This window comes from Oryx dammah, unplaced genomic scaffold (assembly GCF_014754425.2).
Source record: "Oryx dammah isolate SB20612 unplaced genomic scaffold, SCBI_Odam_1.1 HiC_scaffold_19, whole genome shotgun sequence".
In the NCBI taxonomy this organism is placed as follows: Eukaryota; Metazoa; Chordata; class Mammalia; order Artiodactyla; family Bovidae; genus Oryx; species Oryx dammah.
This window is the reverse complement of record NW_024070203.1, coordinates 39,083,572-39,107,354: the sequence shown is the minus strand read 5'-3', so window position 1 is coordinate 39,107,354 and position 23,783 is coordinate 39,083,572. Positions and strand designations below refer to the sequence as shown.

Here is a 23,783-nt window from a genome sequence, read left to right as displayed (position 1 = left end):
TGCTTTTTGGGGTGCCTGCCAAGATCGTATCTGCTGAGTATACAAGCCGGGAACAACAGTGAGGATTAGCATGGTCAATTAGTACGAGCGCCTTTCTGGTGTATTGATTTCCCAGAATGTGTCTCAAATTTCTTGTACCTGTTAGAGTTCTTCTTGGGCTGTATTGATTTACACTGTTAGACTGCTTGCATTTGAAGCAGTAGCAGTCCTGAGTACTTCCCACATGAACCATAGCAGCCAGAGTAACCTGGATGGATTAGATCAGTTTTTTATTAATCTGTACACCACTGAATTAGTGAAGATTCATATAAAAGATTGAGGGACTATATTTTTAAAATATCTTTGCTTTTATGTGCGAAGTGTGTAAAATCCTATGAAGCATCGTATTATGTATAATCCTTATTTTCCCAGATTTTGGTGAGAAGGCAGTTTGTGTGTAATTCTTGTAAAAAGTCGATCCTTCACTCTTAGAGTAAAAGCCAAGTTTCTGGGAACGTTCTGATGCTCAGGCCTATGCTGTTCGCCTGTGTTGGCCACCTGGTCCTTCGTCACTCCCAGCACCTTCCCTGCTGAAGAATTTTGGACTTGCTGGTCCAGAGCTTTACCTGGAGACTCTTGTCTAGTGTAACTCATAAGGCCAGGTCCCTGATGTCCTCCGGTAATCTGTTTCAGTCTTATCAGTAGGTCCTTTCCTCATCAGTTTGTTGTGAATAGTCCCACCCTCTTTTCCCTAAGGGTCTGTCCCTTTCCCATCTCGTATACTCTAAAGAGTTCATGTCTCTTACCTTTTTACTGTTCCCTTCCTGTGGGCGATAGGGGTTTTGTGTGTTGGTTTTCTATAGAACAGCACTTTGAGTTAGGCTTGTCTTGTTTAGTCACTAAGTTGTGTCTGACTCTTTTTGTGACGCCATGGACTGTAGACCGCCAGGCTCCTCTGTGCATTTGATTTTCCAGACAATAATACTGGGGTGGGTTGCCACCCACCCAAGGATCTTCCCAACCCAAGGATGGAACCTTCTTCTCCTTTATTGGCAGGTGGATTCTTTACCACTGAACCACTAGGGAAGCTCACCTTGAGTTAGTAGGTGCTGAGTATTTGTTGTATGAATGAATGCAATATGCAGTTTAGTAACTTTTAAAATGTTATGTGTTTCTGGGAAGAAAATCCATTTATTCTTTCCCGTGGTGGTCTGCTGTAGTTGGGTAGTATTGAATAAATTAAGCTGATATCGGACTAGGGTAATTGTGTCAGGTAATTAAACTTGCTGTGAACAGTTGATTTAAAGTACTCAGGTCATTTACTTTTTATAACTTCTTCCATTTTGAATTAAAATTGGAGGCAAAATTACACAGTTATTAAATATAAGCTTTTTTTAAATGTATTTATTTATTTTAATTGGAGGCTAATTACTTTACAGTATTGTGGTGGTTTTTGCCATACATCGGTATGAATCAGCCGTGGGTGCACATGTGTTCCCCCCAATCCTGAATCCCCCTTCCCACCTCCGTCCCCACCCCATCCCTCGGGGTTGTCCCTGAGCACCAGCTTTAGGTGCCCTACTTCAGGCATCGAACTTGCCCTGGTCATCTATTTTACATTTGGTAATATACACGTTTCAGTGCTGTTTGAAACATATTGTTTCAAATGAAACATATTGTTTCTCATATTGTCCCACCATCGCCTTCAGTTTTTTTTTTTTTTTTTTCCTAATTTATCTTATGCGGTCAAAGACCTGAACACAAGGTATGTTTTTAAGAGAATTCTATGATCTTCCAAATCATACAGGAGCTGTTGTGGTTGGCTTGCAACGGTCATTCAACCCTAGATAATCACCATCAGCAATTGTGGTCACTCTGCTGCTCTTGCCAGTGGAGAAATAGAAGTGGGTTCTGGTTTTGACTATTAAAATGGGAAGAGTGGTAAGAACTTGCAGGAAAAATTTATTCAAGCCTAAGAAAGAAGTGGAAGAAGAGGTGGTTCTTTGCTTTGGACGAAGTCTTGTCTCAGAGAGGATCTTGCTGCCCAGGAGACCTGATTACCACCCTGAGGATGAAGCCAGTGCATAATAAATGTCCTTCTTGTTCAAGCCAGTGTGAGTTGGTGTCTTGTTATTTGCAGCCCCAGCAACATCAAAACCAGTACATTCATTTCATAACCTGACTGAACACTTATTTCAGTGGTACATCCTTGCCATGTGTACCTCACAATAAATCCAGTTTGGAAACCTTTCCTTTGCCTTACTCATGTTTATTTTTCTTGTTTAGTTTTTGATTACTTTTTGTCTAAACTCTTGTACGAGACATGGATTTACCGCTGTTTTCTGGGGAACACTTATTCATGGATTCATGGGCTAAAATGGACTTGGGTAAGAAAAAAAAATTGGAAACGCCAGAGTAAAAGCTTTCATACAGGTTATCAATAAGAATTATTCTAGAATGCGTTTTCATTAAATATTAGCGCCTTTATCAGAGTCTAGGGAAGGAAAGATGTTAATAAGAACTTCAGCTTCTTTGAAGTTTACAAAATAGTTTATTTTTGCGCTGATTTCACCTCTGGAAAATCACCATGACCAGTTATTAAATTTACAATTCAGCTGCCACTTTGGACAGAAAAGAAAAACGCTCAGTATTTTCTCTCGTTATGGGCTTTTGCTTCCTCCTATTGTGTTTAATGTTTTACAGTTTCAACTTTAGAGACAACTCTCAGGTGTTATTAGGGGCAATGTGGGTCTGGATATTAATGTGTAGTAGTAGTTTTCAGGCACTTTTGCCTCAAATTTTTTTTCAAATGAAACTTTTGTCTAAATCCTATACGAATGGGATTTTCAGGCAGCTTAAATCTTTCTTGTTTGATGGGGACATATTTTACTGCTTATCAAACCCATGGAGCACAGTTTGAAAGCCTGCTACAGATAGGCTGAGTAGAATGACCTTGTAATTTTTCATCCAACCTGAGATACTTTTGAGAGTGAAATAATTATACCGGGACAACAGACATAAACTGGGACTGTTTGGCCAGATTAGGCTTGTGGTACTGAAATGGTGGATGATGCTAGAACTCAGATGGGCATCTCTGGTAAATAGTAGCAGGGAAATTGATGAGTCCCCATTCCCTCCTCTACAGCCCTGAGCCACTCTGGTACAGCTAGATCTGGGACCCTGTGGAGTGTGCAGCCATTTAAAAAGCGGAGCAGCCCTTCGCTGGGTGCCCCGCGTCCTTGGGCACTTGCTATGTACCAGGTGCTTTCTGCGGTGCTGAGAGTGCAAAGATGAATCTCTTGATTCGGAAGATGAAAAGTTTACCCTACTAATTCAGCAGAACTTGGCCATGGAGAGGTCCATACCTGTCCCAGTAACAGTTGAGAGCTCTTAAGCATAGGTTATTGAAGTGGAAAAGTGCATGGGGTAGTTTTCAGCCTTGAATTTGGATCTTGAAATGTGATGTGTTTTACTAAAGGCTTTCATCTCTTACCCCCACCCCCTGAAAGTGAACTATAATTAGGATCTGCGCTTATTTGTGTATGCCCTCTCTGGAATCTATACTTAGGAGCAGAACACGATTGTATGCGTTGGTGTTTGTTTTCTAATGTTAGATTTTTGCGTAAGTGTCAGAAATGAGTTCCTAGAGGAAATGTCAGTGATGAGGTGGGGTCCTGTGAACTCTGCTTCAGTGTCTTTTTTAGGGTTTGCGAGTCGGGGTAGGAGTATGTTTTTGTTAATGAGAGAAAAATGAAGAGCTATAGAAGAGGGAATAGTCAGGGAGAACACAAAGAACCAGAGCAGGAGAGTAAATGAAGATTTCCCAGATTACAGCAGTATACCTACATTGAGTTAAAGGTGCTTAAGATTAGAAAAGGCCTCTCTGTTCTGTCCTGATCTTTTCACTCCAGCTGTTGACATGCAGACACATCCCCTTTAATACCTGCTCCTGGTACAAGACTCTCAGTGGGGTAACAGAGAACCCAGGGTTTGATAAATGGAATTGTCAGGCTTATGATAGTCTAATTTAGTTTTCAAAATTGTTGTGTTTAATTTAGGATGCATTTTAATGTGCTACGTACAAAATCTCAAAGAATTAGCAATATATAAGATTTTAGAGCAGTATTGACTTTAAAATCATCTTTTGTGTTAATTTATCCTGATGTCTTATTTTCCTTAAGATAAAAAAAGAAAAGCCAAAGAAGTTTTTTCCATATTTTTTATGGAATTTTTAATGGAATTGCATGTGTTAACTTTAGAAGGTTGTACATAGTGAGTTATGTGTTTTTTCTTCTCATATTTAGCTATAGTTTTCAAGAAGAGTAATTAATTATATATAAATCAAAGAAAGGCATGCAGGCAATAAGAGTAGAAAGTTCCAGTATATCTTAGTTGTCTTATTGCTGAATTTGGAGTTCAAAACTTAGAAGTTCTTTAGTCACTTAAGAATACGAGAGGAGACTGAACTTATACTGAACTTCTTTTGGCAAGTTCAGGCATGACTTGTTATTTTATTTTACTTACTTTTTGTGACTTGATCTTTCAGAGATTTGTGAATATTCAAATAATGATTTATTGTTTTTTAGATGAAAGGTTAATTTAGGTAAAGAGTTGTTAAAGGCCTGGTGAATTCAAAGACTGAACTATTTTCCGACTTTATTTTTTTTATAAGCATATCAATATTCTCATGTAATAGAAACTGGAAATCTTTGAATAATTAACAGTATTGATGAAGTGTTGGGAAATATTATTTTACTTGGTTTAATGTGTCAAAAAAATTTTTAAAAAAGAAAAAAAAAACTTGTTAATTTTGTGAATAAAAATGCAGGCCTTAAAGAAAAACCTGCTCCAAAGCCAACAGTGCCACCAGAAGAGGCAGACATGTACCCTTGGCTGGAAGATCAGGTTCTGGAGAGCCCAGGTAAGCTTTCCTCTGATTCTGACCAAACGCACCTAGCTGCATCCCAGGTACCCAAAGGTAGCAGCTTCCAGAGTCCTGTCTTATCCATAATTTTGTTTTGCAATGATCGCAGAATAATGAAATACTGGGTTAGCCAAAAAACTCGTTCCATTTTCCCATTAGATGTTACAGAAAAACCTGAACAAACTTTCATTGGTTGGGTGGGCCAACTCAATCCTTTTTCTTCTTGTCTTCTGAAATTTTATAGTAAACTCTCTCTCCCTTTTTTTTTTTCCTAGAAAAAATCCACACAGGATCATTTTAATTTTTGAGATTGAGTCCAGACACAGAAGGCTCCTCCTTGCCTGAGACCATAGTTAGAAACACTGTGAACTAAGCGCTGTGTTTCTTGATTCCAAATCCAGGATAACTGTGCTGTATTATACTGAAAGTAAAGTTAGGTCTTGGACATTTTAGTTTTGCCCTCTTCTTCATTATTTAATGAAGTAGGTCTATTGGGCTCCCAGTCTTTTTAATATGAGCCTCCTGTCTACAATGAAAGACTTCCCAGGACTCCTTGGGATCATCTGTGAAGCCTGTTTTATATCTACATAAATTCACACATCAATTCAAGTATTTCCTCAGTCACTCAAGGGCCAGTGACCCATATGATAAAAACTCCTGAAATCGCTTAATAGATTGGTAAATGAAGTCTGATTCCATTACTCTCATTTCCTATTGATGCTTTCATTTTTATTATGAAGTACTATTTTTGCACATTTTCTTTTACTCAGTAGTTCTCAAAGATTTGGTTTCATTTTGCCACCTATTGGAAGTGTTAGGTATGACACTGCATTTTTACCAGCGATTTAGCCACTGAATCCAGATGGTAGTTGCGTGGATTTTATCACTATATATTGGTGAATACTGTTTGGTTTACTCTTCTTCCTTTTATTAAAGATCAAAATGTTGCTGTAGGTTTTTGTTGTTCAGATAATCCCAGGAGAAGTTCCTGTCTCTCACATTCCTGTACAATTGCCGTAATCGTGCCCTGACTTTGCAGCAAGAGTGATATTTTTTTCCTTTCTTGTTCAGAATTTAAATGCATATTTGAATTTAGCACCTCAGATTTTACTTTGTACTAAATTAATTTTTAAAAACCTTGTTTGTCAAAGCTGGTACTCACTCTGAAATGTACCATTTGCTTTCTCTCTTCCTTTTTTTATTCTTTGTTAGTATTACTCTTTGCATATTACTGATAACCTGTCCCAAACTTCCAAATCCTTCAGTTTGTTATCAGCTCATACTCTTTTCAACTTCTTGGTGATATTTGCTTTGGTTTAAATGTTACCTTCCCAACCTTCCTCTTATTTGGATTTCTACCTTCTGTCTTCTAACTACCTAGTCTATAAACAGAGGTACATACCTCTCATTAAAAACACAATAAAATAGCTGCCCTCCTTGACCCCTACTCATGGATCGAGGAACCTGGTGAGCTGCAGTTCATGGGGTCACAAAGAGTTGGACACAACTGGCTGACTAACACTTAACTTTCACTTGATCCCTACACTTCTTTTCATCAGCCCTCCAGTCCCTCTTCTCACTGTACTAGCCACACTTTTGAAAGAAGAATTTGTAGTTGTTTTTTTGTCTTATTTTACACTTAGTCTTCAACTCATTGCAGCCTGGCTTTTTTTTTTTTTTTTTTTTTAACCTTTTAACTCTCCCAAGGAGAGAGGAGGTGCATCCGAAGCTCATGGAAAGATGGAACAGATGGTGCATTCGCCAAGTTCAAGCCAGTGCTGGTAGCAGGTGTGACTGGAGAGGCATGGGAAGGCTAGATTGTGGAGGTCTTGTATTGCCTTCTGAGGTTTCAAGGAGCTTAGACTTTCATCTGTTCAGGCAAAGGGAGCCATTAAAGGGTTAACAGAAGAACAGAGTGCCAATCTCCACTTTTCTTTATATTTTCCGCGGTTGGTGCTGTCAGCAATTTTAAAACTGGGAACTCAGCTGGAAAGCTCTCGTGGGCATTGTGTGAGGGCAGAGCAGAGATTGGCAGGCTCCCCTGGAATTCTATGAGAATAGGTATAAAAGTAGTTTGTAAAATGTAAGCATCTGTAAAACTAGAAGGCACTCTGTGTGCTTTAGAAACGGTTTTGTAGAATAATTAGCAAAATAGAGTCTTCTGCTTTTTTCCAACCTGAAATTCAAATTAACTTACTCTGTTTTTGTCATTGAAGATTACCTTCTCAGTATAACTGATGTTCTCGGTGTTTATCTCATGTGATGGCATTCATGATATTAAGTCTGGTGCTGTTACTATTTGATGAACATAGATGATGGCTGTTAGACAGGAAATTTGTAGTAGTGTCAATGTAGTTATAGCTTCTTGTTTGTGTATGATGTTGCAATAAGCCTGAGAATACGATAAGCCCCACGGTGTAGTCGCAGTGTCATGACTAGTGTTCACGTCTGCGACTTAAATCTGTTTGAATCTGTGGATGTGACTGTCAGATGACCATCTCCAAAGCTGAGCGGATTGTCCTGTAGGGTCTTCTACTCACACTTCCTAACACTTTCTGAGAGCAGGCAGCCAACCCTCACACCAGCCAAGGGGCCTCTTCTCCTGACTACTGGGAAAGACAGTGGTTGCCTCTGTGCTTTAATGTATGTTGACTTCATCTTCTGCATTTTATCTTCATTTCCCAGCACTTCCTTTTCTGAAAACGTTGCCCTTCCTATTTTCTTTATTCTGTTATGAATGTGAACTTTGTTAACTAGAAACCGAAATAATTTTTTCTTTTTTTTAAGAAAAATCTGAACCTGATTCATTTCTTATTTTTTGATATCTTATGGAGAAGCCTTTTAGCATTTATATCTTCTCTCAAAACCAATTTTAAATATCTACCATATTTGTCAACCCAAAACAAAGGATTGAGCTGTTATGAAAAAGGTGCATAGCTGATTAATCCAATATATTCATTTTAATGTGTATACCTGGAGGTCATATTTCATGTTATGCTTTAATGTCTAAATTTGTTCTACTTAGTTATGTTTTAATTATTTTAGGACCTCAGAATATTGAAGATGAAGTACACGAACAAGTTCAGTCACTTGATGAAACAGTATACTCAGAACATGGTATGAATTAAAATATGTTTCATGTATTACTAAAATGATGGTTAACTACATAAAATGACTTTGATATTATTTTAAAATTTAAGTATTAATTGAGTGAGCTTTTAAAAGTTATTAGAAGACAAGTGTTTTTAAAATAACACTGCACTAGTTTTGTTTTGCCGCATTTTATTGTTAATAAATGGAGACCAACAATAGCATGACCAACGATACGTCAAGAACAAATAACATTAACAACAGGAGGAGGGAAATAGAAGAGAACCAGGCAAACTGTAACAGGCTCTCTGGGAGCTGTTTTCAACCCTCAAATTATACTGACTGCTTGGGTGGCCACCAGAGCAAAAAGAAACTTTTAATTATATAGATCATATTACTAGAGAAGACATGAACATGCTGTTTACTTAGAGAATGTAAAGCATTTCCTTAGCTCTTACACTAAAAAGTTTAAGTTCTGTATGGAGAATATTAAATGGTACTCTAGAAACCAGTGTTTGCTAAGACTGTTTCTTGACTCACCGTTGATAAAAACACAGAACCCCCAGAGGGTTTCCCAGGTGGCTCTAGGGGTAAAGAGCCCACCTGCCAATTCAGGAGACTCAAGAGCTGTAGGTTGGATCCCTGGGTAGGAAAGACCCCTGGAGGAGGGCATGGCAACCCACTCCAGTATTCTTGCTTGGAGAATCCCACAGACAGAGGAGCCTGGGGCCTACAGTTCATGGGATCTCAAAGAGTCAGACATGACTGAAACAACTTTGCACACACACGCCACACCAAAATGTAACAGGAGGGTTTTGAAGAGAGCAGAACATGTGGTGTTCTGATACTTCTAGTGTGTTGGTGAGAGCTGAAGGTGGCCCTAAAGGAAAAAAATTATGTTTCTTAAAAACAAACAATTCTCCATCATTTAAATTGGGCTTTTGAAGGCCGGCTAAAGTATCTCAGTCCATCTTGGGTATTTTGCGGTTAAATATAAAGCATCCATCAGGCTCCATCTGTGCTCCACTGGGGAGACCAGCTTTGGCTGAGTTTGAGGGTTTTGCCCTTGGCTAGTAGGGGTCTAGAAGCCTGTGTCCTTTTAGTACCATTGCTTCTCAGCCAGAAAAGCTACTTCACCTGCCGGTGTGAGCAAACACAGGCTTTCCTTTCCTACATCTTTTTTTTAAAATTTCAACTTTAACCTAAGCCAAGGATGATGAAATCTCAGTACATGGTTGATTTCAGTATGATGAGGTAAGTGCTGTGATGGTGAAATACATTATGCTGTGTGGGACTTACTCAGACTTTGGGGTCACCGGGGCTTCCTGGAGGAATACATTTTGATTTAGGAGCTGGAGGATGGTGCAATGCTTCACCAGTCAAAGGTTGTTAGCAAAGTTTTAAGTAGAGGGCATGGCATGTCTGAAAGTCCAGGGACCAAAAAGATCTGAACACAGGTGGAGAGATGAGGGGAAGGGATGTTTTCACTTGATGCTAAGAGGAGTTGAAACCATTGGAGGGCGTGAAGGAGTATTGTGTGTTCTGTCTGCTGCGTGAAAAATGAGGTGGAGGAATTGTCAGTAGGAAGATGGGACAGGGAGGTTGTACTGGGGATCTGAGTGAGTCGAGATGGTTGTTCAAAGTAAATTTCAGCCAAGGTTGGGGGAGAAGGAGGTGGAGGGTGGGGTGGACGTCTGTGTGGATGGATGCAGGAAGCCAGACACTGGAGGAAGGAAGCCAGTCTAGCACCTGGATTCCCTGAATCTCTTCTTTGTCAAGACTTTCTCCTCAGAAAACCACAGACCATGGCTTTAAATACTACTTATGAATATATATCTGCAGCCCTGATCTCTCATCTAAGCTCCTGGATTTACCTAACTGAATAACTAGAGATAAGATAACTATTCTTATCTCTAGATGCATGTTTTATGGATATCTCAGACTCAAAATGTTCCTAAAACTGAAATTCCTCTCCATCTCACAGCTCCACTGAAAAAAATGTTTTATTCCAGTCTTTTATATTCTGGTTAATGGTCTCTTTATCCATTCAGTTGCCAAAGCTAAAATCCTGGGAGTTTTCCTTGATTTCTTTCTCCTCTTCCCCTCTTATGCATCATCCATCAGCAAGTCCCTTCAGCTTTGCCTCCAAAATGTATTCTGACTTCTGCAGTGTCAGCACCACCATCCCCTCTTCCATCGACTTGGGTCTTTGCTTCCATCTTTGCTCCTCTGCACCCAGTGTTTGATGTGGCCAAGCCTACTGTGGGCCTGGTCTCTCTCCCCTTCATCACTTTTCTTGAGCCTAGTTGGCCTCTCTTTTCTCTGTAATCGCCAGGCCTGTCTCTGCCCTAGGACCTTTGGCTTGTTCTGTCTTCTGTTAGTATCTTTGTATGTGTGTCCAGTCTTCACATCTTATCAGGCCACACTTGCCTCCTTGACACTGTCTCTAACGTAGACTCTCTGTCCCCATCCTTCTGTGTTCCATTGTTGCGTTCTGGTCCTGCAGTTACTTTTATTAGCTGTGTAGCTTTAGCACAGTTCTTCAAGCCCTTTACCCTTCAAAGTTGGATAATTGCTCCCTCATAGGGTTGGGGCGGCAGTTGCAGAGGGTATTGGCCGTGCCTCTGTTGAGGTCTCGTGAGCTCTCAGGAGACAGTTTTCCTCCTGGCAGGCCGTCCCTGGGTCATGGAGACGCTCGGACGGTGTATGGTGCTTCTGCTGAAAACAGGGGCTTCTGTTGAATAGATGGGCAAGAGAGCCCAGCCCTGCCCACGTAAAACCTGTAAAATTACACTGAATAAATAAATAAGGAACATGACTAGAAGAAAAAAAGAGTCATACAGTTAGTGACAGGAAAAATTGATCGGTGTGCTGAGAAGCAGAAAATCTGAAATGAGAAACAAGATAGGAGGCTGTAATAAGAAGACCGAAAACAGTGTCAACATAAAAGGGCCAAATGGCCCAGTTGCATCACTGGGCCACACCAAGTGACTAAAGTGACTAAGAACTCAGCAAGGAAAGTGACTAAGAATACCGTCCTGCAGTTTGAGGGGAAAGTTCAGTAGCAGTAGAAATTGTATTATTGTTATCACTGTGGTGATGATGATGGTAAAAATGTTAACAGCAGCCTGGTAAAAATATTAACAGCAGCCACACAGCAACAATAAAATTTACTTATAGTGAAAGTGAAAGTTGTTCAGTCGTGTCAGACTCTTTGCGACCCCATGGACTGTGTGGTCCATACAATTCTTCAGGCCAGAATACTGGAGAGAGTAGCCTTTCCCTTCTCCAGGGGATCTTCCCAACCCAGGGACTGAACCCAGGTCTCCTGCATTGCAGGTCGTTTTTTATCAGCTGAGCCACCAGGGAAGCCCAAGAATACTGGAGTGGGTAGCCTATCCCTTCTCCAGCAGATCTTCCCAACCCAGGAATCGAACTGGGGTCTCCTGGTTTGTAGGCAGATTCTTTACCAACTGAGCTATCAGGGAAGCCCTTATTTATTATGGGCCAGGCATTTTTCTAAGCCCTTCAGTCCTCATAACAATGCTCTGAGTAGGTACACTTATTATTCCTTTTTTCAGAAGAGAAATCTTAGGCCCAAAGCAGTTAAGTCCCTGGCCCAGGGTCACACACAGCTGGTATAGGTGGATCTAGCTGGACCTGATTCCTAGAGCGGTACTGCACTGCACACCATTGTCTGGCTGACTTGAGTTCTCTAGTTAGAATGGTATATGTGGAACATTCTCTGCATGAGGCCATGTCAAGTTACTACTGGGAGGATGTCTCAGACCACAATGACCAGCGAACCCATGCTGCAGTGGAGTCACGCAGCATGTCCAACATCTATACAAGGGAAGAGAAACAGTTAAGTATAAGTATATAAGTATATGCCAGTCTCACAACAGAAAAGGAGCTTCTTGACATAACTTAAGGGCTAAATTCAGGAACCTTTAGAAGCAAAGAATAATGCATCTGACCTAATGCTGATGACCTTGCGTATGGTTTAGCAATTCTTTGCAGTAGAACTTGTACATAGAGTTGTCTAAAACTGTTATGTGGAATTTTATGTCAATTCTCAACAGAAGATCACAAGGTGACCTTTTCTCTGGTGTAGCCATCATTGAAGAGGCAAATGTAGTAAGAATTCTGAGTTTATTTATTCACTTATTAAATATGGATTGAGACCTTCTCATGGCTAATCGTAGCCCCAGGGCTGGGCAGACAGAGCCACTAAAACAGGCAAGGCCCCGTCCTTGGTGAGTGTAAGTTCTAGTGAAAAAAGACTGGTTGCCCCCTCAGGTGAACTAGCCTTTGGCCAGAGAGAGGACAGAGCTTTGGCGTGTGCAGTGGCCCGGAGGAGGGGCAGGATGTGCCCAGCAGCTGCAGTGGGTACGTGCAGCCTTGCAGATGGGACGCTGGTGTTTGTGTTGGCTGCTGCCAGGAGCCCTTGGCATAGACCTCTGTCACTTTGTTCATTATTATTGTTCAAGGAGAGAACCTGCACCAAGAACCAGAAGGACCAGTAGAAGAACTGCAACCCGAAGACCATGTCTTAGTAGGAAGTGATGCAGATGACAGATACGAACCCATGGGAACTGGAGCCGTTCATGAAGGTAGAAACACTTTTGTTTTTGGTTTCTGAATAAAGCACAATGAGTCATTTGTAATTAGGATTGTTAAAGTTTTTTAAAACCAATATTTAACTTTTATCTAAAGATTTTTTTCTTTAACTTGAAGCTAAAAACCAATAAAATGAGTCTTTTCCCTAAAATAAATAAATATTCTAGTTTTTAAATTCAAAGCACAGTAGGGGGAATTCTGAGAATTTATGCATTTCTTATTGGATATAAGTGAAGTCCTTCAGTACAATTACTGGACTCTCCATCCTGGAATACCATTTGTTATAAAAAATTCAAGTGACTGATGAAATATTGACCTTAATAATCTACCAAAGATCTTGATCTAAAATGAACTCTGTGACTACAGTAGGAAGAATACAATTTGTAACCTAGGCATTGGCAAACCTTTTTTCTTTTTGTAAATGGCCAGCTGGTCATTATTTTAGGCTTTGCAGACTGTAAAACCTCTATCGCAGCTTCTCAGTTCTGCTGCCATGGGGCAGAAGCAACCCTGGACAATGCCCAGTTGAGTAAGTGTGGCTGTGTTCCAGTGAAATTTTATTTGGAAAACCAGGAGGCAGGCCCAATGTAGTCTACACGTGGACCAGACTTCATATTGACTGGTTTGCATGTATCAATATTTTAAATTAAATGCTAGCTATTTAAGTATCAGTTGAGTCATTTACTTTGTACTGTTTGCATTAGGCCAGTTAGAATGGTAGCTACTCACTACTGACATATAGAAAACTTTTCATTCATATACTTGTTCTGTTCTGTTTTAATATGAGACTGCCATGGTTATTTAGAGCCCTGCTAAATTAAGTCCGCATGCTTTGTTCTTTTGGGGTCTGTTCTCTGTATTCTTCTTAAAGTAGACCTTTGAGACATTAATGAATTCATAAATGATTTTAAGCCACAAGTTTGTACTCTGCTTTATGTTATTTGAAAATATGCAAATTGTATATCATATTATACTTAAAAGAGTATGAAGGAAACATTTTTTTTTTTTCGAGAGATGTTTTATCTCTAAAGAGTGATGCAAGAAGGACTACCTGGTGGTTAAGAATCCACCTGCCAATGCAGGAGACACAGGTTCAGTCCCTGGATTGGGAAGATCCCACATGCTCCAGAGCAGCTAAGCTCATGGGCCACAGTTACTGAAGCCTGCACTCTGGAGCCCGAGAGCCGCAACTGCAGAAGCCCACGAGCCCTAGAGCCTGTGCTCTGCAACCAGAGAAGCCCCCGCAGTGGGAAGCCCGTGCACCACAACTAGAGAGCAGCCCCCACTCGCCGCACCCAGGGAGAGCCCGCACACAGCAGTGAAGACCCGGTGCAGCCAAACATTAAGAAAAGAGTGACACAAGAAAACAAGCCTATGCTGAAACTAGGTCACGGGATGGTTGATGACACCCAATACGAAGCAAGCGGTTACACAACACACCCCACCCTGCCACGCAGTAATCCTCAGAGTCTATAGCACTCGTGTAACAGCAAAAACAAGACCAGGAGCTGACTGTGGCTCAGATCATGAGCTCCTTATTACCAAATTCAGACTGAAACTGAAGAAAGTAGGGAAAACCGCTAGACCATTTAGGTATGACCTAAATCAAATCCCTTATGCTTATACAGTGGAAGTGAGAAATAGATTTAAGGGCCTAGATCTGATAGAGTGCCTGATGAACTATGGACTGAGGTTCGTGACATTGTACAGGAGACAGGGATCAAGACCATCCCCGTGGAAAAGAAATGCAAAAAAGCAAAATGGCTGTCTGGGGAGGCCTAACAAATAGCTGTGAAAAGAAGAGAGGCGAAAAGCAAAGGAGAAAAGGAAAGATATAAGCATCTGAATGCAGAGTTCCAAAGAACAGCAAGAGAGATAAGAAAGTCTTCTTCAGTGATCAGTGCAAAGAAATAGAGGAAAACAACAGAGTGGGAAAGACTAGAGATCTTTTCAAGAAAATTAGAGATACCAAGGGAACATTTCATGCAAAGATGGGCTCTATAAAGGACAGAAATGGTATGGACCTAACAGAAGCCAAAGATATTAAGAAGAGGTGGCAAGAATACACAGAAGAACTATACAAAAAAGATCTTGAAGACCAAGATAATCACAATGGTGTGATCACTCATCTAGAGCCAGACATCCTGGAATGTGAAGTCAAGTGGGCCTTAGAAAGCATCACTATGAACAAAGCTAGTGGAGGTGATGGAATTCCAGTTGAGCTATTTCAAATCCTGAAAGATGATGCTGTGAAAGTGCTGCACTCAATATGCCAGCAAATTTGGAACACTCAGCAGTGGCCACAGGACTGGAAAAGGTCCATTTTCATTCCAGTCCCAAAGAAAGGCAATGCCAAAGAATGCTCAAACTACGACACAATTACACTCATCTCACACACTAGTAAACTAATGCTGAAAATTCTCCAAGCCAGGCTTCAGCAATATGTGAACCGTGAACTTCCAGATGTTCAAGCTGGTTTTAGAAAAGGCAGAGGAACCAGAGATCAAATTGCCAACATCCTCAGGATCATCGAAAAAGCAAGAGAGTTCCAGAAAAACATCTATTTCTGCTTTATTGACTATGCCAAAGCCTTTGACTGTGTGGATCACAAGAAACTGTGGAAAATTCTGAGAGAGATGGGAATACCAGACCACCTGACCTGCCTCTTGAGAAATCTGTATGCAGGTCAGTTAGAACTGGACATGGAACAACAGACTGGTTCCAAATAGGAAAAGGAGTACGTCAAGGCTGCATATTGTCACCCTGCTTATTTAACTTCTATGCAGAGTACATCATGAGAAACGCTGGACTGGAAGAAGCACAAGCTGGAATCAAGATTGCCGGGAGAAATATCTATCACCTCAGATATGCAGATGACACCACCCTTATGGCAGAAAGTGAAGAGGAACTCAAAAGCCTCTTGATGAAAGTGAAAGAGGAGAGTGAAAAAGTTGGCTTAAAGCTCAACATTCAGAAAACAAAGGTCATGACATCTGGTCCCATCACTTCATGGGAAATGGATGGGGAAACAGTGGAAACAGTGTCAGACTTTATTTTTTCGGGCTCCAAAATCACTGTAGATGGTGACTGCAGACATGAAATTAAAAGATGCTTACTCCTTGGAAGGAAAGTTATGACCAACCTAGATAGCATATTCAAAAACAGAGACATTACTTTGCCAACTAAGGTCCGTCTAGTCAAGGCTATGGTTTTTCCAGTAGTCACGTATGGATGTGAGAATTGGACTGTGAAGAAGGCTGAGCGCTGAAGAATTGATGCTTTTGAACTGTGGTGTTGGAGAAGACTGTTGAGAGTCCCTTGGACTGCAAGGAGATCCAACCAGTCCATTCTGAAGGAGATCAGCCCTGGGATTTGTTTGGAAGGAATGATGCTAAAGCTGAAACTCCAGTACTTTGGCCACTTCATGGGAAGAGTTGACTCATTGGAAAAGACTCTGATGCTGGGAAGGATTGGGGGCAGGAGGAGAAGGGGACGACAGAGGATGAGATGGCTGGATGGCATCACTGACTCGATGGACGTGAGTCTGAGTGAACTCCGGGAGTTGGTGATGGACAGGGAGGCCTGGCGTGCTGCGATTCATGGGGTCGCAAAGAGTCGGACACAACTGAGCGACTGAACTGAACTGAACAGCATAGCACCACTGGCCACAGAGGGTCTAGACTGGAGGTGCCTGGCAGGGTTCAAGGTTTAGCTCAGCCTAAGCTGAGTTCAGAGCATTAGACAGAACAGTGAGAAACAGGCAGTAGATCAGATCCACAGCGCTAGTAAAGCTAGGAGGGTCTGGAGCCATAGCGTCCGAGATTGAGAGAGAACCTCTTAGGAATAAGATCCACTAAGATGGGCTAACATCCCATTGCACTGCTTCTGATCCTGGCTGTATTTCAGTGTCCCCTGTGGAGCCTTTAAAAGAATTCCAGTGGCCCACCCTAGTCAAAGTGAATTGGAGTGTTTGGGATGTGGGGCCTCCAAAATGGGGGATTGTAAAAGCTCCTCGAGGGTATATAAGTGCCGCCAGGTTTGAGCACAGGTGTCATTGGGCTGTTTACTGTCTCCTGGGCCTTCACATCCCGCTTTGTTGTCTGAATGGGTTAAGGCTTGAATGTCTGTGCTTGCAGCCAGTGGGAATCAGGCAGAGCTCATTGGACTTGTCCAGGCCATGCAAGAACTGAGGGAATAGGTAGCCTCCACACAATGCTGTTGGTAAATGGTTGCAGGGACTATTTTAAAGCATAAACCTTATGAGGAATTAAGTAGATGTACTTTTCACAAATAGATGTACTTCTCACAAATTTATATTAATAAATATTAATATATTTAATATATTGGAGAACTACTTGAGAAGCAGACAGCTCCTAATTTATGAATAAATGTATTTCCAAAAGCTTATGTTCATGCCTGCTGTTGAGAGCAGATAGTACACTTTTCCATAGAAATAACATCGTAAGTGATGGTTTGGTTTCCATACCAACCTACAGAATTGTATCAGATGCATAATTTGGGAGGAAAATTTAAGTTCAAAATGCTTTGCAATATGTGTATGATCTCACTTGTGTTGTGCATTGAAAATACACGTTTACAGACTAGCTTTTGAACTTTAGACCTTCTGATATTATAAATATCATGATTTCTATAGGAAAACATTTCTGAATAGGAATGCTGATGAAATGATTTCATCATTTCCCAGGGATGTCTTGCTCCTTCCCATCTTTGGCCAAGATAACTAAGGAAGATTGACAGTTGATATTCTAGATGATGCTTGTACAATAAGTTTGAATTAAGACACTCAAATAATTGGAAACATAAGGAATTTGATATTTATGAGGTTAGGAGTTATAAATCAAGAGTAGGCAGAAACACTTCTAAAAAATTCATAAATTGAAGAGACTTTATTTTCTGACCTGATTTTTAATTGGGACATAGATTCAGTTTGAACGTAAAAGTTGCTTGTTATGAGTCTTCAGAAATTAAAAATACTTATGTACATATGGCTATTAAATTAACAGAGGTCATGTGAGTGGCAGCACTTGGCCATCAGGGGTATGTAGATGAAGGTATCAACACATTGACCTTTCAGCTCCCCAAACATCTAAAGTCCCTTGGCTCTGCCTTTGTGTTTCCATATAGAGACTGTACTTTTGCTTCCGAAAATGGCAGGACATGTCTAGAAAATAGATTGGCAAAGGGGGTTGAGATGTTTACACAGCCTTTGCCACTGTGTTGTGAGAACAGTCATGTCCAACTCTTTATGGCCCCATGGACTATAGTCCACCAGGCTCCTCTGTCCATGGAATTTTTCAGGCAAGAATACTGGAGCAGATTGCCATTTCCTGTTTCAGGGGATCTTCCTGATCCAGAGATTGAACCCTCCACCTCTTGCATCTCCTGCACTGGCAGGCAGATTTTTTACCACAGTCACCACGTGGGAAGCCCAAGTCTTTACTCTGACTAAATCACCCTTCCTTTTTAGCTCAAGTTTCGGTGTTTGTCATCTTTGTGGAGTTGTTAAGTGGATCCTATAAGAAAAATATGTGAGGCATTTCTAAATGTAGTTCTAGTAAAAGATATTTAGCAGATATTTATTGATATTTTCATGTTTTGTTTTAATACCTATTCGCTTTCAAAATAAAATCAGTGATAAACATTCATCCAGAATATACATATAAAATATATAAATATACCACTTATTAAGGTAGTAATCTTTATTTAATGTTATTTTTTTCAGAAACTGAAGATAGCTACCATATAGAAGAGACAGGTAAGATTTTAATTTGGTACTATTCTGTTTTAATTAATATTTTCCTATAAAAGAAAGAGAGATAAAATGATTATTATGTATTAACTATTATACTTTATATCAAATATCACATAATACATAATAAGTGATTATTATTATATAATATGTTATACCACAGTTATATATATATTTGTATGTACACACATATATAGATATGTGTATATATCTACATATAGATACATGTATATATGAATATAATTTTGTGCTTTTGAAGTCTTCTTCCTGAAGATAAATTCCCAGGAATGGAATTATTAAGTCAAAAGGTACTGTGGAAGTTTGGGATTAGCAGATATAAACTGCCGTGTGTAGAATGGATAAACAACAAGGTCCTGCTGTATAGCTCAGGGGACTATATTTAATATCTTGTAATAAACCATAGTGGGAAAAGTATAAATAGGAATATATATTTATATATATATGTATACTGAATCACTTTGCTATATAGCAGAAATCAACACATTATAAACCTACTATACCTCAATAAAAATAAATAGAAAAAAAATTTTAAGCAGATAATTGAAAAAAAAAAAGATGCTGTAGAATTGCCTGTTTTTTAGTCCTAAATTACCAAGTCATTGAATGGTCAGAGTTGTGTCTTGTCTCATATCATGTGTCCCCAGAAAGTATGGCCACACTGGAGATGGACGTACCGTCTTCCAGTAAGCCTGTGTTGGCCAGTTTTTCTCCCAGGGTTGGAATAGACCCCTCTTTCTATGGGATTACGTCTTATTGTTGGCTGGCATTTAGGACCTATGTCATTTCAACAGCAGGTGTCTATAAGCATGAGAATTGCATTGTAGTCTGGGGGTGCTCAGGTGCTGAGTCCAAGTGAGGGGCTAGGATGTGGGTCCTCACTCAGGCTCTCTTGGGCGGGTGCCTGCTGTGTGTCTGGGAGGAGGGCTCACCTGCACTGCTCTGTGTCTCTGCCTCATTTTTTGTTCTGTGAATGTCATTGAATTTTCATTAACTAAATGAGAATATAGCTCCATGATTTTGTGCTTCAGTTACACTGATGATGGAAACTTTCTTATTCATCTTTGTATTTGGCATTTAGCACAAGTTAGTACCTGTTTGTTTCATGAATGAATGCAAGTTTGAGCATCATTTTGATTTGATTTCTGTCTCCACTAGAAATTGTGCTTTTCCTGTTTTAAATATCAAGCATAACCCTTTTCTGAGACATATTTGTCACTTCTTAATTGTTTCCTAATTTATAGCTTCGCCAGTCTACAGTCAAGATATGGAAGACATGATATATGAGCAGGAAAATCCAGGTCTGTAATGTATGTTTCTGTTTCAGGCAGTGACCAAGGTCATTTCCACCCAGGGTTAATGATTCACTCTGATTCAAAATAGAAATCTCTTTATAATATTTGAGTCATTTTTGCCTGCCCAGGTATTATACAAATTTCTGAATATACTTTAATATTACATGGAGAAATGGGGAAAAAGGAGATGTTTTTCAGATCACTGTTGGGATTTTGTAAATATTAATAGAATACTGGCAAGAATATTTGGGAATGAATGAGGCAGGATGATATAGTGGAGCCAGAAGTGGTGAAAATTCTAATTCTGCTCCTTCCTATCTTTGTGACTTGAGAGGAAATTATGGCCTGTTATTCAGCTTAAATTTTATTAAATAATAATAATGTCTGTCTTACACTATTTTTAGAATTAGAGCTAATTTATAAATATTTTAGAGTAGTGTCTAGCAATGTGTATGTTCTTTCATGTTTGGCAAAGGTGTATGTTTTTTCTTTTTAGATTCCAGTGAACCAGTAGTAGTAGATGGTGCTGAAAGAACGTACCAAGAAACAGGTACTTGATGAATGTTTTCATTAGATTTTAAACATTACTTCTGGCTCTATGCTTGCAATGCTCTGTTACCATGATGATTTTTCTTTTGATGGGTCAAAGATAACTTTAACGCCTAATACAGGATTTTTTGCTTTGCATAGATTGTTCAAAAAGACTTTCAGGCTTTCATATTTCACCTCATGTACCACCACCTCATAATAAAACAGGATATTAATTTCTTCAGCATGTCTTGCTTTATGCCAATTTGAGAAATTTTTATGAAAATAATTTACCTGTCCTTTCCTATCGTTTTTGGGCAGAGGCCTTTCTCACTGATTGTGTGGTCATTAAATATATAAAGGAACAGAATTCTGTATTGGAGATTTAGTTGTGCTTTTTTAGCTAAAATGACTAAAAAATAATGACTAAAGTAATACTCATTTTGGTTTTATTCTCTTTTTTGCAGATGATGTCACCTACCGAGACTATGATGAACAAGGTTTGAAAATGTTTCTTAACGTTAAGCTACCTACTTGTTTTAAAATCTAATCAGAGTTTGACTGTAAAGTATGGAGAGTGATACTTTTAGCTATAAATACCATAACTTAAAGCAGCCCAGCAATGGGTAGTTTTCAGAGTTTACTTCAGGAGATGGTTTATCCATTCCAGTGGTTCTGTCATTGCTTTAGGAAGCAGTTATAAATTTTTCAGGAAAGTTTAATCGCATTGCTTTATAGTTGTGGCTCTTTTTAAATTAAATATAAGTCCTGTGCTTGAAGACTGCTTTGAAGTGAAGTGAAATGAAAGTTGCTCAGTCGTGTCCAGCTCTTTGCAACCCCATGGACTGTATCCATGGATTTCTCTAGGTCAGAATACTGGAGTGGGTAGCCTTTCCCTTCTCCAGGGGATCTTCCCAGCGCAGGGATCAAACCCAAGTCTCCTGCATTGCAGATGGTTCTTTACCAGCTGAACCACAAGGGAAGCCCAAGAATACTGGAGTGGGTAGCCTCTCCCTTCTCCAGAGGATCTTTCTGACCCAGGAATCGAACCAGAGTCTCCTGCATTGCAGGAGGATTGTTTACCAACAGAGCTATCAGGGAAGTGAAGACTACTTTAGTCAGAGTTTAACTACTCTGGTTGCTTCTGCAAATTAATTTCATTAAATGAAGATGACTGCTCTCCATGGAGAAAGGTATGGAAGAACTCCATTCTGGGCTTAAAGCAGCATAGAGAAAATAGTTCTGGCATCAGATGCTGATTTAGGCAATTGCAGCTACTCTTGTTGCCCCAGCACTTCCCATGCTGTTTTCATTAAACTTCCTGAAGTCGGTTATGTTTTCACTACTCCCCAGATGAGAGAAGTAAGGTTCAGAGAATGTAAGTAATTTTGCATACGTTCATTTGACTAAGAAATGATAGAGCCAAACAGTGGATCCTTCTTATTTCAATATCTTCAAAGATGACTCCATAGAAGGAAAGAAGCCATTTGAGAATAACTTTCTGTGAAACAAGAAGGATGAAGAGATGTGTAGGTCTTGAGTTGGACGTGGAGGACTTCCTATGTGCTGGATGGTTTTAGGGCTTGACACTCAAATATGAATAATATGAAGTCTACTTTCAAAAAAAACCTTGTGGTCTCATGTTAGCTGGTGAATTTCAAGTGAAGAAAATTAGGAAGAGCTATGTGTAGATCCAGTATGCTAATTTATTAAACATGTGATTTGAAGATTTGAGCCTACCAGGTCCTAATGGAATGTGAAGGATGCCATCAGAAGAATGCTAGAGTCTATCTCTAGGGACTAATATTTTTTTTAATAAATTAAATAACTTGGCCACTATGAGTGCATTTAGGTTTTTTTTTTTTTTTTTTGAATTTAAAGGAGAAAAGAGGTATTTGGAATTTAAAAATTGCACGCCGAGGTAGGATTTGAGATAGTGTTCTAATTTCTGCCAGTCATTATTGTGTTTTTCCAAATATGCTCGTAAGAACGTGTTCCAAATGCAAATGGCAGACTAGATATAGAGAATTTTAAAATCAAATTTAAAAGAAGTATAAAATTAGATAAAATGCTAAGTAAGATGTTGTGAAAGTAAAGATATCTTCATAGGCAGAATATTGTAGTAAATATAATTTAAAATGTTAACAAGGTAAAAATAAGACCTGAGGTATTGGGAACCACAGCCACTTTCGTGCTTAATGTGCCTGGTGGATGGAGTGCTTTTTCCTACGACAGATGGACTGGAAAACGGGTTTGGGGCCAGAAGGTCATGAGCAGTCTGTCCGTGTGGGTAGTGCCTGCCAAGCCATCCAAGGGGAGATATCAGATTAGCCGATGGATGATATTTGGATCATAGAAGAGAAGTCTATTCCCGACTGAGTCTGAGAATCTTCAGAATATGCATCATGATTGAATCCAAAGACTGAGGTAGTTTAAAAGAGAGGGGAGAGAGCTAGATGAGAGGAGGCCCTGTGGCTGCACTCTGATGAAAGGCAACCTTTAATGCCTGCTAAGAAAAAGGTGAAATGATGAAGAGGAGAAAGGAGAGAATCAAAGGAGAGGATGGTTGTCCTGGAGTCCAAGGATGAGAGCATTTGTTAGGGAAGGAGCTGCCAGGAGATCCGATTCAATAAAGGCAGGAAGTGTCCACTGGGTTAAACGAGGGCTCGTGGGTAGTCTTAGAGGAGTCTTTTCAGGCATGTGGTCAGCGCTGGAAGACAGACTGGAGTGGGTTGAGGAGAGGAAGTGAGAAGACAGCATGTGCAAATGACTCTGAAGAAATTAGATTGTGAAATGAAGGAGAGAGAGGACAAGAACAATCTTAATGGAAGAGAATCTAAATATATATATATATAAAATATATATACACTCACAAACACACATATATATGTATAACTGAATGACTTTGCTATGCAACTGAGCCATTGTAAATCAACTATACTTCAAAAAAAAAAACATACAAAATAAATAAACTAATAAAATAAAAATGACAACAGCAACAAAAAGAAAAGGCTTGTTTGTTTTTCAGTTGATAGAAGAGCATATTAAAATGGGACACAGTTCAGGATGACAGAGTGAGCAAGTATTCACTGTTCCTTTGTCTTCCAAACACCACCAGAAGGATAGAAAAGCATGTTAAAAGCTGTCCCTCACTCTACCCAAGCACTGGGAATAATATCTAAAAGATAGTAAATGCTCGATATTTTTCTTTATTAAATGATCAAGGGGAATACATTTGTAACTGTGCTAGGACTATAACACAGTTTGCTCTTAGGGTACGAGGACATTTGAGGCATTTTGGAAGATGGGAAAAGCAGGAATCAGGCTGACTAGGGAAGCTATGAACTAGCCGGACACGAGGGGAGATGGTGGCAGAGACAAGAGCCTAAGCAGTGGAGCAGAGAGAGGTGAGCCCTGGGCTGTGGTTAAGGTAGTGGATTAAGACCTGCCCGGTAAACCCTCATCTCGGGCTGGAGGCAGGGCCGTTTGCCCCAGGTGGAACATCTGAGCATTGCTTACTCTGCAAAGTAGAGAATCTGCCAGGTCTGGGATCCAGAGT

General features: G+C 39.9%; 1 protein-coding gene across 1 annotated transcript in view; it reads left to right on the top strand.

The window, feature by feature from the left end:
- The window catches only part of ASPH (aspartate beta-hydroxylase), a 163,389-nt gene that overhangs the window by 29,226 nt on the left and 110,380 nt on the right, over window positions 1-23,783 (top strand). Inside the window, exons 4-11 of the mRNA XM_040261284.1 lie at window positions 4,808-4,900; window positions 7,949-8,020; window positions 12,293-12,382; window positions 12,484-12,606; window positions 18,357-18,389; window positions 19,646-19,702; window positions 20,193-20,246; window positions 20,692-20,724. Coding sequence (XP_040117218.1) covers window positions 4,808-4,900; window positions 7,949-8,020; window positions 12,293-12,382; window positions 12,484-12,606; window positions 18,357-18,389; window positions 19,646-19,702; window positions 20,193-20,246; window positions 20,692-20,724 — 555 coding nt within the window. The remainder of the gene's footprint in view (window positions 1-4,807; window positions 4,901-7,948; window positions 8,021-12,292; window positions 12,383-12,483; window positions 12,607-18,356; window positions 18,390-19,645; window positions 19,703-20,192; window positions 20,247-20,691; window positions 20,725-23,783) is intronic.